The 22,126-nt window shown below is 49.0% G+C and overlaps 1 protein-coding gene across 1 annotated transcript in view; it reads right to left on the bottom strand.

The window, feature by feature from the left end:
• Positions 1-2,838: 2,838 nt before the first annotated feature.
• Olfml2b (olfactomedin like 2B) overlaps positions 2,839-22,126 on the bottom strand; it is a 39,158-nt gene continuing 19,870 nt past the window's right edge. Inside the window, exons 5-8 of the mRNA XM_021161521.1 lie at positions 18,805-19,030; positions 16,321-16,833; positions 4,423-4,599; positions 2,839-3,908 (exon numbers count right to left, since the gene is read on the bottom strand). Of these exons, the coding sequence (XP_021017180.1) occupies positions 3,307-3,908; positions 4,423-4,599; positions 16,321-16,833; positions 18,805-19,030 (1,518 nt within the window). The 3' untranslated portion in view covers positions 2,839-3,306. The remainder of the gene's footprint in view (positions 3,909-4,422; positions 4,600-16,320; positions 16,834-18,804; positions 19,031-22,126) is intronic.

The raw sequence follows: 22,126 nt of genomic DNA, 5'->3' as shown, positions 1-22,126 counted from the left end.
GTAGATTCCCTGAAGTGAGGAGTGGAACTGGAACCATGAACTGAAATTAACCCCTCCTCCCCTAAGTTGCTTTTCTCAAGTTATTTTATCACAGCAACAGGAAATGAAACATTTATTAAAGATGAAAGCAATTTTCATAGGAATGAGGTGGATTGCTAGTTTATTTACATCTTGCCTGAATATTGGATACTTCAGAATGTAGAGCATCTTCAGTATGGTGGTTTGGCCCATAGAGAGTGGCACTATTAGGAGGTGTGTTCTTGTTGGAGAAGGTGTGTCACTGTGGGGATGGGCTTTGAGTTCTTATATATTTATATATGCTCAAGTCTAGCCAGAGCAAGTCTCTTCTGGTTGCCTTTGGATCAAGATGCAGAACTCTCAGCTTCTCCTCTAGCACCATGCCTGCCTGGATGCTGCTGTGCTTCCTGCCGTGAGGACAGTGGACTGAACCTCTGAACCTGCAAGCCAGCCCCAGTTAAATGTTTGCCTTTCTAAGAGCTGCCTTGGTCAATGGTGTCTCTTCACAGCAATGGAAACCCTAACTAAGACATCCAGTGTTTTCAAAGGTGATTCACATTTTAATATTATAGTTATTAATGCCAAGAACGCTGCTTAGCAGAAATACATAGTCCAGAATGGCAAGAAGAATATTTAGGGTCATTTTAGAAGTAGTTGGAAATTCTAACCTCATCTCTAATCAAAATTCATTTGTTTACAAATTTCAAGTTAGTAACTCAAAACTGCAATTTTGAACTCAAACATTCTAATACAATCTAATCCAAAACTATACTAATTTGACACATATACTGGGGCATGGTGGTAGGAAAATAGCAAAAGGTTTTGTTTTCTATAAATGACCAATATTTTTTAATTGGTTATTTTATGTATTTACATTTCAAATGTTATCCCCCTTCCCCGGTTTCCCCTCCACAACCCCCCTATCCAATTCTCCTCTCCCCATGACCATATCTCAATAAGAGCAGAAAACTTTGTATACGTAGAAGGAACGTAGCCCGTAACACACAGGTCTCAAATCTGAGCTGAGGTGCTTCAGGTTTACTGCATGGCCCAACAGTACACTCAGTGCAAAGCTACTGTGTTCATGTTGTCATTGCCCCCTACCCCACTGTGCTTTAAAAGGAGTGTGTGAGTGCAGAGAATGGGAGGGTGAATTGCTATGTTTCCTCTGTTTTTTGAAATGATATTGTTAGGAATATTTATAGGAAAACAGCAAGTATATATTTCTCATCAATTCAAGTGCCGTAGGTTATGTACAGGGTGACAAAGTGAACTGATACTCAGTCAGTAAGTACGGGAAGCCGAAAGTACCCTTTCATCTGACAGGTGAGGTCATGGCCCAGGGAGAAGGGATGTACCTTATGCCTGTGGCTAGCAGCAACAAGGGAAGGCACTTGTTTTGTGAGGCACTGAATTTCTCAGTCTTGATGTCTCCAAAGTTTTATCCCAACTGAATATAGTCAAGAAGGGTGTTTCCCACCACGTAACCTCAGGCTGCTGTTGTTTCTCTGTGGTCGTCGTTCCTTCCTCTCCTTCCTCTTTCTAGCTGGTAAAAGGCACTAGATGGCAAGAATAGTCCATTTGGTTCTAAGGCAATTAGTTCACCCAGATGCAATGGGCTGGATTCCCTAGAGGGCTGTTCTTCGAGGCCTTCCCCTGGTCTGCATGCAGTGGGAACCCCGATAGGTTACCTGACAAGAAGGGCAGGAAGTCAGCCCTCTCTCAAGCCCCTCTGCTGCTACCAAGTCAAACAGCTCTTGCATCTGCTGTGAAAGACTTGACTACCTGTAATTTGAAAAGGTGTTGAGTGCAGGAAGCTAGCAGGTCTGGGAGTGGAGGGGTGGGCTGGGAAGCCACGCAGGACGCACATACTGAGCAGCCCTGACAGGTGAGCATGGCTGAGGTCCACAAGGACATATGAGCAGCTGTGGCTCTCCAAAGAGAGTGTGATGGACACGACATCATCACCTCCCCGCCTCCTAACCAGGTTCTGCCTCCTCCTACATCATCGCCCACGTTTCCCTGGGTGTTCTAGCTTCTACCTGTGCACTGGGCAGAGAATCACATTGTGCACTGCAGGGTTCACACAGGGCTCAGTCTGAACTAGGAGGGGCTGCAAGTCTTCCCTGCCCCTTAGGGAACCTTGTTTCTGAAAGACAAGACTGAATGGCACCGTGCATGGTGGCTTGTGCTTGGAGCTCAGAGGATCAGACAAGAGGACTTTGAGTATGGGGCTATCCAGTGGTAGAAAGTGGGAGGAGGGAAGGAAAAGGAGAGGATAGGGGAGAAGAGAGGAGAAGAAAGAGCATACAATACCACCATCATCCCAAGGAGGGGGGAGGGGGTGTGGTGGTTTGTATATTCTTGGCCCTGTTTGGAATGGCACTGTTTGGAGGTTTAGCCTTGTTGGAGTAGGCATGGCCTTGTGGGTGTGGGCTTTAATATCCTTGTCCTAACTGCCTGGGAGCTAATGTTCTGCTAGCAGCCTTCAGATGAAGGCGTAGAACTCACAGCTCTGCCTGCACCAGGCCTGCCAGGATGCTGCCATGCTCCTGCCTTGAGGATAATGGACTGAACCTATGAACCTGTAAGCCAGCCCCAATTACTTGTTGTCCTTATAAGAGCTGCTTTGGTCACGGTGTCTGTTCACAGCAGTAAAACCCTAACTGAGACAGGGGATGTCTTGCACTCCAATGTTTCTAAGAGCTCAGGTGCACACCACCTCGGAAAGAATGCTTCTGAAGAACACCCAGTCTCCCTCAGGAGCAGAAAGCTAACACCTAGTTAAATGTATCCCCAAGAAACGAAAATGAGCCAGGAAAGGATTTTAAAATATCTCCTTTATTTAAAAAAAAAAGTTTTTTTTTTCTGAGTTTTAAGAACTTCTCTAATACATAAAAACTTTGCCGCCACCTAGCACTTCTTCCTGAGCCCCACACTCCTGCTCCTAGCTGCAAGACCTGGAGGAAGAAACCCTCCAGCCCTTGACCTCAGGAGCCAGAGGTTCAGAGCACAAAAGAAGGTAGTTACTGGTCAGAAGGAGAAGTTCATTTGCACAAAAATATAAATTGTGAAGGATGAGACCAGCACATACACGTATGGATTGATCTACAATCCATATTAAAAAAAATAGACCCAAACTGTCATTTTACACTTGTAATATTATACAAAATAATATATTTTAAAACAACACACACCCACCTGCACAATCTCACAGACAGACATGCACACAGACACACACAAGGTGCTAGTGGCCCCACTGTGCTTCTTTTTGTAGGGTCAAGTGTGTCAGTAGGCAAAGATGACATGGTAGGTGACCTGGTGGCCATTGTCCCAGGCATAGAGGAGGCGGTCCTTGGGGTTGTAGTCTATCTGGGTGGTGTAGGAATATTCATTCTCAAACAGCAGCCTAGGGACAATCTGTGTGTTGGTGTGTGTATCAAAGGCATAGGAGATGTTGGCATTCCTCTGGTTATAGCTGTCCACAGCATATAGTACCCCACAGATGACAAAGCAGTTGCCATAGAAATTCCTCCGGAGTCCAGTGCGCCACGTGGTCTCCTTCTGTGTGCTCAGGTCCACGGCATTGAGTTTGCTCAGGACAATGACCTCCTGGTTGAAACCTTCATCATCTAGAGCTGGGTAGATAAGCCACAGGCCATTCTCATCCACAGCAAAGTCCACATCCGAGTGGCCCTGCCACCGCCAGGGTGTGGTCTCCTCATAGGCCACATCGTGCAGCATGGCCCAGGCAGCTACATAGCGCTGCTTCAGGTCATATTTGATGATGTTTCGGGTGAAGGCCCGGTTATAGTAGAAGGCGCCGTTGTAGACCACGTGACCCGTGCCGATCCAGCTGTATGGAAGCTTATAGGAATTGCTCCAGCGACCTGTGGTAGAGAAAGGGTGGGAAGCTTCAGGGCAGCACAGCCTGAGATGGAACCAGCTATGGACTAGGGTCTGCACACCTGGCATAGCACCTTGGCTCTATTACTTTCTAGTGTTTGTTCTACGCCATATTGCTTACTGGCCACACCTAGCATCCTTGGCTGTAGAACAGCAAGAGTAATCTCACTTGCTTCACTTGGAACCTGAGTGCTCCAAGGGCCCCACACTCATCTATTTATCTGACTGGGATTTGTAAACTGTTGAGGGCCACTGGGAAAGAAGGATGTTTGGCTGTTTTTCTAAACTGTTTCAAGGTCATCCGTATCCCCGGACCTGGAACAGAGCCAAGAGAGCACAGAGTGGGAGAAAGAGTGATAGAGGTGACCACCCTTCCAGGGAATGCCCTTTTGCAATCCATGGAAGATGCCCTGCTTCTCATGCAGCTCTGCTGTGCCATGATCGGCAAAAGGCAGTGAGCCTGGGCAGACACTGCCACATCAGAGCTGACTCACAAACCTTGTTTGAAGTTCTCCAGGTTTCGGAACTCGACCAGCGTGTTGCCATAGTAATAGTTGGTTACGTAAATGCGGTCGTCCTTGGCTAGGGGGTCCTTCATCCAGGCCCCTTCATTCCGTCCATATGTGTTCTGGGTGGTCGGCCCTGTGATTGTAGAGAGGGTGTCCTTGCACCTTCCTAGTGGAGAAGAGAGGTGTGGAAGGGTTGGAGTGAGCGAATGGTGCCCTCTTTACTCCTTAAGTTTCTCCTGGGCCCTCCAGGTGAAGTCTTGGCAGCGTTTAGCAGCCCTGTTTAACCTGACCCCTGGCATCTCAGCATCATCCAATGCTACACCCATTGTGTAGTCTGAATTCTACTCCCACAAAGCTGCCCAGAGTCAACACGGTGGGCCACTGTGATGCCACCCTACCTCCATTTCTTTGATCCTACCCTTTAGTAGGCAAAGATCAAAAGTCATTTTTTGGGTATCATACCATCTCCCAGAATGTCATTCTGTCCTGTTCTGTTGAGCTCTGCTACTACAGTACCATGAACATATCTGTTGGTATTCTGTCTAAACTTCACCCTCACAGTTCCTGGCAGCAGCCAGGTATGCTCCTCCCCACAGTTACCTGGCAACAGCCAAGTAGTCCTAACCCTATAAAAGGGGCTCCTTGGCCCCTCCGCTCTGTTCCACTCTTGCCTCTCTCTTACATCTTGCCCCCTCTCTCCCCATTCCCTTCCCACTCTCTCCACGTGGTCCTGCCCGGCCTCCACTTCTCTATTCTCTCCTTTTCTTTGCCTTTCTCTGCTTCTACTACTCTTTTAACTCCCCTCTCATGCCTTAAATAAACTCTATTCTATACTATACCTGTGTGTGGCTGGTCCCTCAGCGGGAAGGGATGCCTTGGCATGGGCCCGCTGAGGCACCCCATTCCCCCACATCTCACCAGAACATATTCTTATAGCTCTTTTTCTTTTATGATCACAACAACACCTCTACCACAGGCCTCCCCCCGCCCCTGGCCCCGGGTGTTTGTGTGTGTGTGTGTGTGTGTGTGTGTGTGTGTGCATTAGTTACTAGGGATTGTACTTAGGGCTTCATACACATTAGGCAAGCACTCACTGCTGGTCACCAGGCCTCCACGCCCCCCTCTGTTTCTGTCTCTCTGCCTCTCTCTCCTCTCTGTCTCCCTCTGTCTCTCCTCTCTGTCTCCCTCTGTTTCTCCCACATCCATCTTAACAAGAGTGTAAGCACCGAGGGAACAAGGGCTGTGGCTTTCCCTGTGTTCTCAGAACACAGGACACAAATTATCTGGCACACCACAGGCACCAGCAGATGGTCTGACACTTGGGTGTGGGGACTGGGAACAGAGAGATGTGTGTACAGAAAGAACTCTGACAAGGATAGCCAGGAGCACACAGCTGTACCCCACCAGCCTGGAGCAACAATGACTGGATGGCAGGCATTCATGTCCCTAGGAACTGCTACAGGTCCATGCTCTATCTGTTCCTACCAGGGACAGGCTGTCTGTCAACCCTGCCGGGGAGGCTGGAGGGACAGGGCACCCACTAGCTTACTCTACTTGTAGGGCCTCCTTTACAGCTCCAGTCCTTTGTAGTGGAGCAGGAATCCAGCAGTTCTTCCAAGTGGCTCTTTGGAATGGGCTGGTACCCAGGAATGACGCTCCCTGGCCACTCGAGCACACACGCCTGTATTAGTGAACCCTGGTGAAAGAGGATAACTGGAGAACCAGGTGCCCCTCATCTCCAGAGATTCCTCAGGGCCTTCTGATCACCAGCACCAGCAAACGCTGTCCCACCTGCCCCAAGACCAGTGGGCCCTGGACAACAAGGGCGTTGAGAGGGATTAGTTCTTGAAACTGGGGGCAAAAAATCACACAGGTCTATAGCTTGGATTCAGGGTTTTCTAATTTCCAGGCGACTCTACATTCAAACACATCCAGCCTGCTGCATGAAATCTGTGTACCAGCGATCAGAGGCAGGAGGAACCCAAGATCTGCAGCTGGCAGTGCCGGAAAGGGCAGTTGTGCCTTGGCCCTGGCTCTGGGGCAGACATGGGATAGAACTGGGCTGAGCAGTCTTTTCCAGGCAGGATTCCCCTCCCCACCCCCCCACCCCGTCAGGTGCAGATGGCTGGCTTTAGGAGGCTCTGTGTAGGGTTGAAGAGGTTCCATTCTGACAGAGCGGGGAGAGACTGTTTCCATTTGACAAACAACAGAAACCACCCACCAGTGAGTGCCTCATTCCCTCACATCTGAGCTCATTTGTTCAAGACAATAAAACAGAAGTCTCCAGCCGAGCCTGGCAGTGGTGAGATGGTGAGATGGAAAATAATCTCATTTCCTGGAGCTAAGCAGGACCTTGACTGCCAGTGGTGATGAACCCCAGCTGAGGTGAGCCCTCTCCTGCCATCCCCAGGCAGCCTTCTTTTATGTGCCTCTTTCCTCATCAAAGCCCCACAAGGACACCAACTCTCTACCAGCCATGCCTTGAAGCCGAGTTGCCCTAGCCATGCCCATCTCTCGCTACACACTAAGGTAGCCAAAATCAATTCTTTATTTCCTGGACAGCCCCAGGGATAACCTAACCCTTATAGGATCCAATCTCAGCCCCAAGGTGTCCAGTGGCAGGACCTTGATGTATAAATACATATACATGGCTTGGAGCCTCCATTTTGGTACCACCACTAACTCCAATTTGCCCTGTTGCCTCCATTAATGGCATTGGACCGTAACTTCTTCACAAAGCACCTGGAGAATTCACCCTGACGATAGAGGGTGGTCTGAATGGCTGCTCTGTGATCAACAGTGTTAACTGTCAGCTTGGCTGAGTATGGAATTATTTGGGAAATGGGTCTCTGGACGCTCCTATGGGGGATTAGCATGGTTGTGTTGAAGAGGGATAGCCTGTGCACAGTTGGCAATGCAGTACCACAAGCTTTCCGGTTGTGGATGTGTTATGATCAGCTGCATTGAGCTCTTGCTGCCTTGATTTCCCTTCCATAAAAGGTACCTTGCACCGTACACTGAAATAAACCCTCTTTCCATGGAGTTGTTTTTCTTAGAGCATTTTGTCACAGAAACAGGAAAATACGCTAAAAGACAAGCCCTGAGTGGTATCTAGGCTCTAACCCTTCAGACTCACGAAAGTGACCTTCTATGGCAAAAAGGATGTTGTGTGATGGAGTCAAGAATCTTGAGACTAGCCTGGATTATCTGGGTTCTAAATGTCATCCACATACCAGAGAGGCAGGGAAATGGCCAACAAAGAGAAGGAGGCGTTGTAATGATGGAAGGAAAGACTGGCCTGATATGGCCACTGGCCACGGAATGCTGGCGGGGAGTGGACTCTGGAAAAACAAGGCATGGGTTCCCCTCCCCTGGAGCCTCTGGAAGGATCCAGACTTCTGACACCAAAGATTCAGTCCTATAAAAACTAATTAGAGACTTCTAGCCTATAGGGCCGCTAGAGAATAAATGTCTATTGTTTTTAGCCAATAGGCCTACGGCAGTTTGTCCAAGTGGGGATGAATATAGATGAGGTCAATTTCTGGAGCAGGGGGAGATGTCCCTGCTTCTGCAGCAAGAGGAGAGTCCCCAGCTTACAACTGTGCAGTGCTGATATCTGGATCCTCAGGACAAATTTGCATATGCCACCGAGGTACAGAAAAGCTTACAGAATGGGCAAGTCCATGCGGGAAGGCAGGACTGATGTGTATGCTTTCAGTACATTTGAAGACATCCAGGAGAGGTAGCAGACTGTGGTACCCAAATACATCCCCATGCTCAGATGAACCTGGGATGGTTCTTGTGATGGTTAAGATGGTCAATTTGAGGGGATCTAGAATCATAAAGGCAAGTCTGTGAGGGATTATGGGAAGACCTTAGGTGTGGACAGCATCATCCCATGATCAAGAATCCTGGACCAAATGAAAAGAGGACCGTGAGTTAACCATCAGTGTGCCTCTCCCTCTGCTTTCTGGCTATAGAGAGGATGTGACCAGCTGCTTCGAGGTCCTGCCATCATTGCTCCCTGCCATTCCATGATGGACTGCACCCTCAAACGTGAGCCAGAATGAACCCTTCTTTCCTTAAGTTTGCTTCCAGTCAGGTATTTTGTAACAGCAACAAAGCAACGGATATAGTTTCAAAGCTCCTACCCATGGGCACAGACAATCAGTCCGAGAAAGAAGGCAAGAGATAAAGGGAGGCTCACAGAGCCTTGGGGAGGAGAGCTCTGTCTGTGCCCCCTGTTCGTCTCCCTGGAGCAGAGCTACCATAGTGATGTTGGCAGACACTAACATTCACTGAGCACTTCCTGTTCTAAACTCGCTCATCAACAGTCCTTCAAGGCAGCTATCCCTTGATATAAAGCTTACCAGGTCCGGAAGGAAAGGATCCCTCCCCCTCAGTATTTACATCTGCTTGAATGTCATACCTTAGACAAACATAGCAGCAAATGTATGAGCCTGCTCCACTGTCAGCTTGCTGACTGGCCCTTCTGTGAGGTGCTCCGTCATCCCACAGGGTGCTCCCTTCACTGTGCCTACATGTTCTTAGCCTCTCACTACCTGCTGCTGTACATACACTTGACACTGCCTCTCAGAAACCTTGGCATCCTCCTATTCTGTCCAAGCCTCTGTTTAGGTCAGCCCTTGAGAGCCATCTGCAGCACTCCCAACCATCTCGGGAGGTGGAACCTCCCTGGCTTCCACTGGCCACTGTCTTAGAGTTCCCACCCCACCCCCATGTGTACCTTCTTAGCGCTCACTCCCCTCCCAGATGCCTTCCTCTGCTCTCAGCTCTTCCTAAAGAGTCATAGCCCAGTCTGGGGCATCCAGTGGCCTACTTGACATCTGCCCCTGGGTGACCTTGTGTTTCCTCAAACTTGGTTATTAACAAGTGTATTCACTTGCTCCCATTCACATCCTACGGCACCTGTATTTCCTGGCATAGCATGAAATCCACTAACCAAGCCAGAGCCGTGGGTTATCCTGAGATCTCCTTCGCCTCCCATGCTCCTTCAAGTGGTCTCTGAGTGCATCCATTTTCCATCCTCTCACCCCTCAGCCTTTTCCCTCCACAGACTTAGTTTAGATCTCACTGCTGCTGGTCTGGCTCATGCCCGTTCTTGTCTTGCGGATTCACCCCTGCCTCCTTCCGGCCTGCCTACTGAGGACCGTAAGAACTGCCTTCCCACAAGGTACAACTGCTGAATCCCTTAGGAACTTGTTGTCTCTAGGTACCATGTGAAGCCCTAAGTCCCCATCCTAGCAGCTCCAACACTCCAGCATCACCATTCTTATTCCCCACCATCTCTCTCCAGTCTTCATCCAACTGCTTCGAAATGAGCCTCCGGGCTAAGCATGTGACAACGGGCTGCCGCAGAGATGAGAGCACTGAAGAGCAACTGACCCACAGGCATTCAAATGTAAGGGCACACGCACAGAAACATACCACAGAGTGACCTCAGTCCTAAGATGGCCAGTTGGAGGCCTCTCACCCATTTCTAGCCTCATGGGGGCAATGCCCAGGGACGGCTTGATGAACCTATGACCTGTATAGTAACATAGGGCCCTTATTCCGAGAGTCTGTTCCATGTTGATGTTCTGAAGCTGCCATTCTGAAACTCTTAAGGTATGGGTGTTTGAGTGAAAAAATATCCCCCCATGGGCACATGTATCATTTGCAAAGGTTATGGAACCTTTGTGAGGTTCACACTCGCTGGAAGAAGTATGTCACTGGCAGCAGGCTTTGAGAATCACCCTGCTTTCTGTTAAGTCTCTCCTTCCTCTGTGTGGATAGGAAATGTGACCAGCCAGGTCCCTGCTCCTGCCGTCTGCTACTGTGTCTTCTGAGCCATTATGGACTCCAGCCCTCTGGAACTGTAAGCCAAAATCAACTCTTCCTTAAGTGGCTTTTGGTCTTGGTGTCTTATCACAGCGACAGAAAGATAACTAATACAGATGTGCAGCAGTTTTTCCTATGCCAGCCTGTGCCAGAACACCCAGGCTGCTTTCCCTCCCCTGCCAAGCCTGGCACATACTGTTACCTCTGTGGCAGGGCTCCTCTCTGTCCTGTGAACTTGCAATCCATGGCTGCCTTTGGATGGAGAGAGAGCCCCATAGCAGAAGTGGGTACATGCATCTGATGCTTGCTGTGCCTCCAGACAAGTTTACCATCTTGGCTGCTGGCCCCCTCCTATGGTCAGCCCCACTGATCGTGCCTCGCTCAGTCTGGAACCTTGTGGTGTGGCCCAGCACCAAGGGGTGTAACTTGATGTACAAAAGGGCTTATCCTACTTGAGGACCTCAGACTTTGGTCTGTATATATCTAAGGGAGCAATTCCACTTTATAGACTCATTTCTGTCTCATTTCAGGAGACAGCCAGATTCCCTGTGAGCTGACGGCTGGGTTATAGGAGTTATTAGATTTTTTTTTTGCCTGTAGCCTATGGCGGGGAGCTGTCTGTCTTGTAGGAAGAGTCTTAGAGCCACAGAGGCTCTGGAAAACACAGCCCCAGCCCACGTCAGCATCCTTCTCCCTGGGTGTCCCTGGAGCAGCCTCCCTGACTGACCTAAGGCAGGCAGGCCTGGCCCCTCACACCACTGCCAGAGGGGTTGGCCAAACCCTGGGTTTTCTCAGGCTGTGTGCTCTGTGGGGGAGACATTCTTTACAGATCATGATAGATTCAAATTCAAGACCAACACTTGCTGCTATTGTCATAAGCTGACTGTCCTCTTTGTTCTTCCCTCCCCCACTGCTACCCATAACCGGCCCCTGTCTAAAAAAATCACATCAGGACTTGGCACTGATAAAGTCTAGAAATCTGCCGAGCTGTGGCCATTTGCACAAGTGTTCTAGCTCTCCATGGCAGCTGGAGCCGCTGAGCAGAGGCACCAGGCTCCTGGGTCCTCAGTCTCTTTGGAGCCAAGGCTGCCACTGGGAACTGCCAAGGTCTCCCTTCTCCCCCTCTTACAACTACACTTCAGTGTCCGATAAAAACCAATCCCTATTTACTTGTGTTATACATTTTCTTGAGGATTTAGTACTTCCTTGATGATAGCTCTGGGTATCTGAGGCCATTACAAAATCAGGTCTAAAAACCCGAGGAAAGATATTCCTTTTGGAAACTGCGGAGTGTTGCTCATATGCACGAAGCCCCAGCATTTATCCTGAGCACCACATAAACCCCGAGTGTAGGATGCACTCCCGAAATTTCAAAACTCAAAAGAGTCAGGAGGACCAGAGGATGAAGGTTAAGGCTAAATTGGGCAACACTGCCTTTAAAAGTACATGGTAAGGTTAGGCATGGTAACACATGCCTTTATTCCCGGCACTTAGGAGGCAGACACAAGAAGATCTATGTAGACTCGTTTGGGCTACATAGTGAGCCCAAGGATAGCCAGGGCTATGTAGAGAGATCCTATCTCAAAAATAAATAAATAAATAAATAAATCAAAATAAAAAGCATATGGTAGCGCATCCATGCCTATAATCCTAGCACTCAGGAAATGGAGTTAAAGAGATTGTGACTTGTAGGCGCAAATGATTTTTGTCTTATTTTGTGTTTTTAGAAAAAGAAAAGCAAAAATTACATCTTGAACTGTGTAAGAAATCGAAACTGCCACCCCTCCCCCCAAACCCAAACAAACAAATAAAAACAACAAAACAAAACAACAGCAAACCACCTTTGCCAGCAGCAACTCAGTGCCCTGTATCTGTTTTGCCAAATGACTTTTATTTCACTGACAACCAGGAGGTATCAGCACACCATTCTTGCTTGGCCAGGCACGGGAAAGTCACAAGTTTGCAGAGAAGGTTCTAGTAACAAGACCATATCCACACTAACAGCGCCCAGTGGGAGGCACTTGATGGCGAGAGATGGTTAGAAGTAATTAGCCAAAGAGCCGAAAGAATGTAAGAGCCAAGAGGATAGGAAGGACCCCACAAAACACTGCCATCCAGATGTGACTTGGCCCTGTGCAGCCATGAGCACACAGCAGCTGATTTAGCCCTTCAACATTTCATCATGGATAGAGGAGGTGCCCATGAGGCCCCGCCTCTCCCCGAAGAGCTGTTGGGGGAGGAGGGCCAGTCATGAAGAAGGGGCTGAGAGGGGAAGAGGGGATAACAGGAGGGATTAGAGGAGGTGGTGAATATAACCACAGTACATTGTATATTCGTGTGAAATTTCTTCCCTGGGTTACACTCCCATCCTATTCTTGGCATCTAAACAGAATACTTCATCTATGTCACTGTCCAAGTTTTTTTCAGACTAGATAGAAGAGGCCAGAGCCCTCTGCCAGGATCTACAAGACTCAGTCCAGTCAAAGAGAATACTGAGCAACAGGAAAACATGTATCCCCAATCTCTAGCTCCTGTCACCAGGTACATGGCTATCAGATTACAGGGTCTGCATGCCAGCTGAGCTACTAAGAGGGCCAAGACCTGTGAACTCCAGATAGGTACCTATTGGCAATTACAGTGGTTTAAAGATCCACTGGAGGCAAAACCTGGGAAGGCAGGTAGGAGAGGCTGGGGTCAGAACCAGCATGAAGACAGTGCGGGAGGGACTCCCCTTTTTGCTAACTAGTCTATGGGAGAAGAGGCTCCCAGGCTCAAACCAATGGCCTTATGACCAAAGGTATATATGGACCTTGCCTGCAGACTGTCTTCACTTTGAGTTTTCTAGCTACCTGCACAGGGCAGTGGAGACCTATAGTGAAACAGCTAAAGGAACTTCCCCTCCCACTCAAGGAAGGGTACCAGGAAGCCGGAGCATGGAGTATGGGGCCGATGGAGCTGGGTAGGTGCTGCGCCTGGAGCTGTAGGTTCAGGGCAGCCCTCAGCCAGGGTAAGAAAGAGCTCTCTACTCAGTCTAGCACATTCTAGTAGACAGGAAGAAGGACCCACGTCTTTGAAAAGGTGGTTATCCGTGCAGTGGGGAATTAACTTGCCTTTGGCTTTTTCACCCCATGGGAAAAGAAAAGAGAGTGGAAAGGCAGGGTGGGAGAGAGAGAGGAGAGGAAGGAGGGGGGGAGGGTGGGTAAGGGAAGGGATAAGGAGGGTAAGGAGGAGGGGACAGGAAAGGGGAGGAGAGTAAAGGAAAGACTAAAGAGATGGTTAGGGAGGCGAAACACAAATGAGAGGATTGGGGTTCAGGTCCCCGAAATCCACTTAAAAGTCAGGGTAGCTACTAGCATGCTAGTTACCTGTGATCCCAGCACTCAGGAGGCAGAGATGGGGATTCCAGGAGCAAGCTGGCTAGCTAGACTAGATAGGCTCTGCGAGTTCCAGGTTCAGTGAGAGTCCCTGCCTCAATAAATGAAGTGGAGTGCTCTCAAGGAAGATTTGTCATGTTAACTTAGGACTGCCACACACATGTGCATGCATACCCACATACAAATGTGAACACACACCCACCAGAGAGGGAGAGAGGGAGAGACAGACAGACAGACAGACAGACAGACAGACAGACAGCAAAACAAAACACTTTCTCCTTCTCCAGCCCTGCCTCTGCCATTCAAGTGCTGCCTTCTTGCTGGTTTTCCTGAGATGCTATCTTGGGGAGTCTAACTTCCTGTAGTGGTTTGAATGATAATGTCCTCTGTAGGCTTATGTTTGAATGCTTTGTCCCCAGTTGGTGGAAGTGCTTGGGAAGGACTAGGAGGTGTGACCTTGTTGGAGGAGGTGTGTCACTGGGGAAGGCTTTGAGATTTCAAAACAAATGTTTGCCCTTTCCCATGTTCCCCCTCTCTCTCTGCCTCCTGTTTAAAGATCAGGCTGAGAGCTCTCAGCTGTTCCTGCTACCATGCCTTCCCTCTACCATCATGGACTCTAACCCTCTGAAACCACAAGCTCAATTAAACGCTTTCTTCTGTACATTGCCTTGGTCATGGTATTTTGTCACAGCAAGAGAAAAGTAACAAGGACGCTACCTGCCTCCTACTTCCACTCTGGCATTTTTCTGAGACTTTCCTCTGATAAGCACCCCTTACTAACAAGTACACCCTTGCAAACTTCCTGCAGAAAATCACAGAACACAGTGGAAGAAAAGATACTTGGCAAATTGCTAACTCTATTTGAGACTCAGAGAAACATGGGGCTTTGCCAAGGTCATAAGCCAATGGCAAGGACATGAGAGAGGGTACAGAGGTCAAATGTGTGGCCTTCAGCAGGTGCTCCCCATACAGCCTTGCTTCTAGAGCTAGCATGACATGTTGAAGAGGGCCTGGAGACAAGGCTACAAAGGGACGGGAGCTAGGAAGAAGAAGGCAATGCTGAGGAGACAGACCTTGTCCCCTGTTGAAGCTGTGGCATTCCCAGACATTTGAGAGAGCCTCCACTCAACAGCATTCCCATCCAGCCACTCTTAAGGAGTGGTGAGTTAATGAACAGCTATCGTTTTCTTAAACTTTAATTTACTTTAATTCTTAACATAGAGTCTTGCTATATAGTCCAAGTTGGCTTCAAACTTGAGTTCCTCCTGCATTGGCCTGCTGAATCCTTGGATTTCAAATTCATACCACCACACCCAGGTAGTCAGCTGTCTTCTATAACTATTTCTGTTTTCTGTCCCAACCCCCTACTCTCCTTTTTCTTTGTGGCCATGGAGCTCTCTGGAACAGAAGACCTGTCTTCTCTATGCTTCTAGAATGTACCTTGCACCACCAGACCTGTCAGAAGAAAGCTCCCTTTTTCTGCATAAACATTCCTATTCATCCTTTGGAACCAACTCACGTGACAACTCCCTTTGCCGACATGTGCCATGTTTCCCAGCAGCTGGCTCTGCTTTCAGCTCTGTCTTCCACCTCTCTGTCAGAGCATTGCTCAGTGATGCCCTAGCATCCCTGTCCTCCCCAGTTCTGGGCTTATTACATTCTCCACAATGGCCTATGCTGTTGCCTATTCCCTGGTTTCTCAGTTAAGGTTTTTATTGCCGAAATAAAACATCGTGACCAAAAGTAACCCAAGGACAAAGGGTTCATCTGGTTTGTCATTTGGAAAGACAAGGCAGGAACTTGGAGGCAGGAGCTGAGGCAGTGCCTATGGATGGGTGCTGCTTCTTGACTTGCTCAGCCTGTTTTCATATATAACCCAGGACCGCCTGCCCAGGGATGGCCGTACCCACAGGGGGCTGGACCTTCTCAGTCATGAATCAAGAAAATGGCTGAGAGATGGAAGCAGTTTCTCAGCTGAGAGTCCCTCTTCCCAATGACTCTAGCTTATGCCATGTTGATATAAACCAACCAACCAACATGCCTGGCCCTACTTTGCTTTGACTCTGGAGCCACCCCAATAAGAATTAATCCTCAGCTGGTTCATGGCCTGACAACCTTACTGTGGTGGCTGTTGCTGACAGACACGTCAGGGTTCACAGCAAACTCACTGGATAAATTCATATTTGGAAAAGTTACCCACGGCCATATGGTGTTCATTTCATCCACTCCTATATGATACTCTCGCCACTGACACATTTAGATATGAAACACTTCAGAAATGTTCAAACAGCCCCCATGGATAAATGTGGCCAGAATTGCAGTCCAATACAAACTTGTAAAATCAATTAAAAGATTTTTTTTTTGCAGGTTTTCCTTTTCTAACTCTCTAGCACAGTTCTCCCATGTGAACTGCAGCGACAATGTCATGTTACAACCTCAAAAGGTTGGCCATGCTGCTAGCTGTGAAAACTAACTACTGGTCAGAGGCACACCTCCACTGGCCTTTCTTGTGTTGCATTGCTTTGGCGGAGGTGAGACCCAAAGTTTCACTCATGCAAGGCCAGTACTTTACCCCAGCTAAGGGCCGAGCTTCCCAGTTCCTGTCCTCTACAAACCCCTCTTCCTTTTACCAAAATGACCAGAGGAGCACCAGTCCAAGGAAGAAGACTTACCAATCACATTCCTAATATCATCTTCTTCCTCGGGGCTCAGGATGGGACCAGCAGAGGTTGCTTCCTGCCCTGCAGTCCCCTCTTCCTCTGGCATGTCCGTCCCAACTGTGTCAGGTAACAGAGGGACCAAGGGTAGAGCTTCCACAAATATGTCCCCAGGAACCATTGCTGGAAGTGGCTGGACGGCTGTGTGGGCCACAGTGGTGGGTGAGACTTGGGTAGAAGGCATCACCCCTGTGGGCTCTGGAAACACTGTGGTAGTCTGTGGGGTTGCCAAGAGCTGTCTATCGGAGGCCTGAGGAGCAGGCTCAACAAAGCTGGGTGCTGAGGCAGAGACCTGTGCAGGCTCTGAGGATGAGGCTGTGGCCTGAATGCTCGCGTCAGTTGTCACAGCAGCAGCGTGACGAGTGGTTGCTGGCCTCCGGGTGGCACTTGTCAGTAGGTCTTCCTGCCTTAGAAGCTGATCTTCTATCAGCAAGTCCACCCCGCTATCGCCACTGAAAAGCTCATCGTCTGTGGAACAAACACAAGGCTCATTTGTGGCACAGGACAAGGAACACTCTGGCCACGGATGGGTGGCAACAGGCAGGTGAAGGAGGCTCCTTGCTCCAACATGGCAGTGAGCTGAGAGACCGAGTTCAGCCCGGATTTTACCTGGTGGCTTTTATTTTCTGGTTGGAGGTGGACCCCAGGGCTTTGTGCATTTTATACAAGCCCTCTAGCTGAGGTCCATCCCAAACCCTTCTGGCTGGGGACTTAGACGCTGGCCAGGCGCATGGGGAGAAGAGTGTCTTCCCTTGAGAGTCTCTGAACAATCCGCTACTATCCTTACTCCAGCCTGGGGAGGAGCAGTCATGGGTTATGACCCTGGGCAGCTCACACTGGCAATGTTAGCACTTGGGAAAGTAAGCCAGGAGGATTGGGAGTTCAAGGATAGCCTGGAAAACAGTAGCTAAGAAACATTTTTAGAGAAAGAAAATAAAAAACAATAAACCCCCCTCAGGAGTGAATAGAACGGTTGGTCAGATGAGACCCACTGAGCTGGCTTGCCACAGGAACCTGAGAAAGTTAACAGTAGACCCTGCAACATGGAGGTTGGGGAAGGGGAGGGGAAGATTTGGTTGGGGGAGCGGGTGGTGCAGGAAATAACAGTAATGCGAAGCCCAGGGGTCCAGAACAAGCCTGCTGAGGCTGAGGAGCAGTGAGGAGGCCAGTGTGGACCCAGCAGAGGGTATGAGTGGGAGGTAGGGTCAGAGGAAGCCAGCACTTAGATCGAGGGCAGCTTGGGGTCTCTGCACAGAGGTCAGTTTTAATTCTGAGTGAGATGGATGAGCAGACGAAACGCGGAAGGCAAAGATGTATGAGAGGGGACACTGAGTTCTACGCACAAAAGAAAGAGCTAGAAAGCTAGAATTCAGAGGTTCGCCTGGAACACCAGGAGGGAGATGATGCTGCAGGGGTGGGGCAGGGAGGAAACACCCTAAGGGCTGGACCAGAAGAGGGACAGAGCACTCGGGTAGTCAGAATCAGAGAACACAGTTAAGGTGGGTAATGACTCTGCAGCTGCAGCTACAGGTTGAGTGTAAAACATCGGATGAAAAAAACAAAGTGTAGCAGGGATGCAGCTGGGGAGGCTGTTTCCTGAGACCAGACGGAAGGACCTGGCTGGGGTGGGTAGGAGTGGGTAAGGGGTGAGCAGGAGCTGGAAGAGACACCAGAAAAAAAGAATTCGACCCTTCACAGATCAGATTGAACAACAAGGAGATAGAGATAAAATTTGGAAGCAAAGTCTAGAGGATAATTTACTAAAGCTGGCAAATCAAAATAAGGCAGTCGCTGCAATATTAGAATGATAACATTAAAAGAGGCTGGAAGAAATGCTAGAACTGAGATTTCTGAAGTTCACAGATGAGTCTGAGCAACAGAGAGATAAGCTTAAGCCTTGGCAGCATAGCCTAGAGCAAACACTAGAACTAAAGGTTCAGGATTTCATTGGTCAAAATAAGCAACAGAAAGAGAAGAAGGAAGGTTGGAGACAGAGGCTGGAAGAGATGCTAGCACAGAAGTTTCTGAAGTTCATAGATGAGCCTGAGCAACAGAGCAAGGAAAATAAAGATGACAGGAGACATGGAGGAATACAGAAGTGAGCTTGTCTATTCTTTGTGGAAAGGCAGGAAGGGTGAAGGCTGATGAGAGAAGGTGTTGGAAATTCAGCAAACTTGAGGACCACAGAGAGGAGCAGATGGCAGAGCCTACCTAGTATCTCCAAGAAAACTATTCTGCCCAAGCCTTGGTTTCCCTATCTGTAAACCAGAAGGAAGAAACAAAAGGATGCAGATGTCCCTCCAGCTCATCCACCCTTTGCCACACACAATGTCTTTGAACCCCAGAGAGGTTAAGGTCCAAGGCTTCTCAGCAAACTCTGGGATAACTGCATATCCCTGAACTAAGGATGAAATCCCTGTCCCTCTGACCCGGACTCACGCTGCTCTTCTATGTCATTTTCCTCCTCAGAGACCTTGGCTTTATAGTAGGTGATTCCCCTGATGACGGTGGGCTTGGAGGCCAGCCGACCTCTCAGGTGCACCTGTCTCTGCAGGGGCCGCTGTGGCTTCATCGCTGCAGGAGGGACCAGTGGCTGTGTCCTCAGGAGTTCGATGGAGTTGATCTGCTGTGACACAGTTTCCTCCTGCAGAAACCGTTCTTCATACTGTTTCTCAGAGGGGACAAAATGGAAGGTCAGGTCACTCCCTGATCAGAGACATGGGACAGGACGAACAGTGATGGAGCACAGGCCACAGTCAAATACAGTCCCACTTCCCAAGAGGGCCTTAGCTGTAGAGATCCAGTCCAGTCATCGTGGCCAAACTGTCTCCCCACCCCACCACCTCGGTGTGCACAGAGGGGGGAAACAGGGCTTTCATTCTGACCTTTAGGATCCAGCCTGGAGAAACCCACTATGCTCACTTCCAAACACATCTCCTGTCATCTCTGCTTGTTTCCCATGAAGAGAGTTCAACCAGACCGTGCAACAGACATGGCCATCCCTATATATGGCTGTCTCCTTGACATGAGGTAGTGATGGGCAGCTGGAAAAATGTGCACACATCTTTGCCAGTCCCCCTTCACTGGAGTAAAAGAACTGCCCAGGAGAGCACAATACATGCTAGCATGCCAGCTGTGCCCTCGGTGGTGTCAGTTCTCCATGCCATCCCTGTACCTCCCTCAAGCCTCTTGTAAGGCAACTGTACTGGCTATTTTTGTGTCAACTTGACACAGCTGGAGTTATCACAGAGAAAGGAGCTTCAGTTGAGGAAATGCCTCCATGAGATCCAACTGTAAGGCATTTTCTCAATTAGTGATCAAGGGGGAAANGNCCCTTGTGGGTGGGACCATCCCTGGGCTGGTAGTCTTGGGTTCTATAAGAGAGTAGGCTGAGCAAGCCAGGGGAGGCAAGCCAGTAAAGAACATCCCTCCATGGCCTCTGTATCAGCTCCTGCTCCCTGACCTGCTTGAGTTCCAGTCCTGACTTCCTTTGGTGATGAATATGGAAGTGTAAGCCGAATAAACCCTTTCCTCTCCAACTTGCTTCTTGGTCATGATGTTTGTGCAGGAATAGAAACCCTGACTAAGACAAATTGGTACCAGCAGAGTGGGGTATTCCTGTGACAACCTGACCATGTTTTGGGGAGGACTGTGGAAGGACTTTGGAACTTTGGGCTTGAAGATCCATTCGTTGTTAAGAGCTCTGTCAGATATTGTGTAGGAGCTTGGAAGATAATGTTGAGAACAGTGCAGAAGATGGAGGTCTGGCTTGTGAAATTTCAGAGGGAAAATTAAAGACTCTTTTCAGGGCCATTGCTGTCTCCTGCTTGTGGACGTTGTACATCGTGGTGCGCACTAGGCTCCGCACCACGATGTACAACGTCCACAAGCAGGTCTTGGGTTCTATAAGAGAGCAGCCTGAGCAAGCCAGGGGAGGCAAGCCAGTAAAGAACATCCCTCCATGGCCTCTGCATCAGCTCCTGTTCCCTGACCTGCTTGAGTTCCAGTCCTGACTTCCTTTGGTGATGAATATGGAAGTGTAAGCCGAATAAACCCTTTCCTCCCCAACTTGCTTCTTGGTCATGATGTTTGTGCAGGAATAGAAACCCTGACTAAGACAGCAACCTCTACCACAAGTATGGGGATGCTTGCTTGTTGGTGGTGCCATTTTAGTGAGCACCTATTACAGCCAACCCAATAGAGAATATTATTTTTAATCCTCATAGCAATGGAACAAGGTAATGCTACCAGCATTTCCTAGATAAGGAAACAGCCATTCAGTAACTTAGTTGAAACGCCACCCAGGGAAGTAGCTGAGAAGGATACAAATGAAGTCACACAATCACCAAGTGGGCCCCACGGTTACTTCCTGGGCCTGTGTTCCTCCTTACATTAAGCCACATTGGCTGTGACCTCAGGTCTACTTATTGGCCTTCCAAAAAGTGGCCACCATCTCCATGTCTTCAGGGCTGTGGTCTGGCAACTGCCCTGGGCATGGACGTGGAAGATGTTTCATTTCCCAGTGGAAAGAGCTGCCTGGGAGGTTGACAAGAGGCTCCTGCCACAGCCTCTACCTCAAATGCCCAGGGGCATCTAATTGCTGGCGCTGGTTTCCCTCTGTGTCAGAGAAGCCAGCTGTCATTTCTTTGTGGCAAACCCAAGGAACTGACTTTAGGTCCAGGCTCTCAGGAAAGGGCAGGGACTGCAGTTCTTTGTCCCAGCCAAGGATATGGAGCAAGACGGTGGACAGCCTTTGCCAGACAACATATAATTTCCTTGGATTCGCTGGCGGCAAGTTGAACTGGGCGGCAGCTACCCCCACCACATTCTGATTGCCTCTCTGTTCATCCAAGAGTCTGCCAAATGATTTCACCTCCTGGCATCTAGTGTTCCCACACCCACAATGCCTTTCCACTACCAACCTGATCTCTGGGCCTCCCTGCCAACCTTCTAGACAAGGACCATGTTGGAAGACCACCTTACAAAATAATTACCAGCCATTCCAAGAATTCTCTGGCATCATTTGCAAGAACCAAAAATAACCAGCTAAAACCATCTCCCCTGTTGCAGCATGGTGCTCACCAAAGACACAGGGCTGCTGCGTACACACAGAGAGAATGAGCCTACCTCTGGGCATCCTGTACCCTCTGCGCTTCTAGCCTGGCTGGGTGGATTGTGCTAACTTCAGCACTGTGTGCTGTGGGGACTCAGGGAAGGCCCGGGAAGGACTTTGCTGAGCAAGGAGAAAAAGAGTTTGGTGTGTTTGATTTGGTTTGTAGTTTGCCCTCGGGAAATCTGAGCAGGGTTTCTGAATGTACCACAGAATGTGTCATCAAGACAACAGACCGCATTCTCCAGCTTAGCTGGCTGACTGGGAAGCTGGAAGCAGAAGGTAAGGAAATGCTGGCTGCACTGGGCAGTGGGGGCTGAGATGAGAGGCACACAGATACCTTCACGTCCCTTTCTGGTTCCCAGAGCTTCTGGCTTTGGGGTGATTTCAGGTACCTTCATATCTCTTTCTGGGGTGATTTCAAGGTCCCTTAGGGGTGACCCACCCACCAGGCTAAACTCATGTTTCAGTGACCAATACGTAAGGGACACTCAAAAATGAGACAAATTATTTATGAGGGAATATAATGTTTCAAAAACATCAAAAGCCAGGTAATGACTCCTGTTCCTCACTTTACAGCATGGGATTGCTTTTGACTTCTTTTGGGTTTTTTTTGTTTTTGTTTTTGTTTTTTTGTTTTTTTCAAGACAG

The sequence above is a fragment of the Mus caroli genome, chromosome 1 (genome assembly GCF_900094665.2).
Source record: "Mus caroli chromosome 1, CAROLI_EIJ_v1.1, whole genome shotgun sequence".
NCBI lineage: Eukaryota > Metazoa > Chordata > Mammalia > Rodentia > Muridae > Mus > Mus caroli.
Note: the sequence above shows the minus strand (reverse complement) of the source record. Positions and strands in the feature narration are given on the sequence as shown.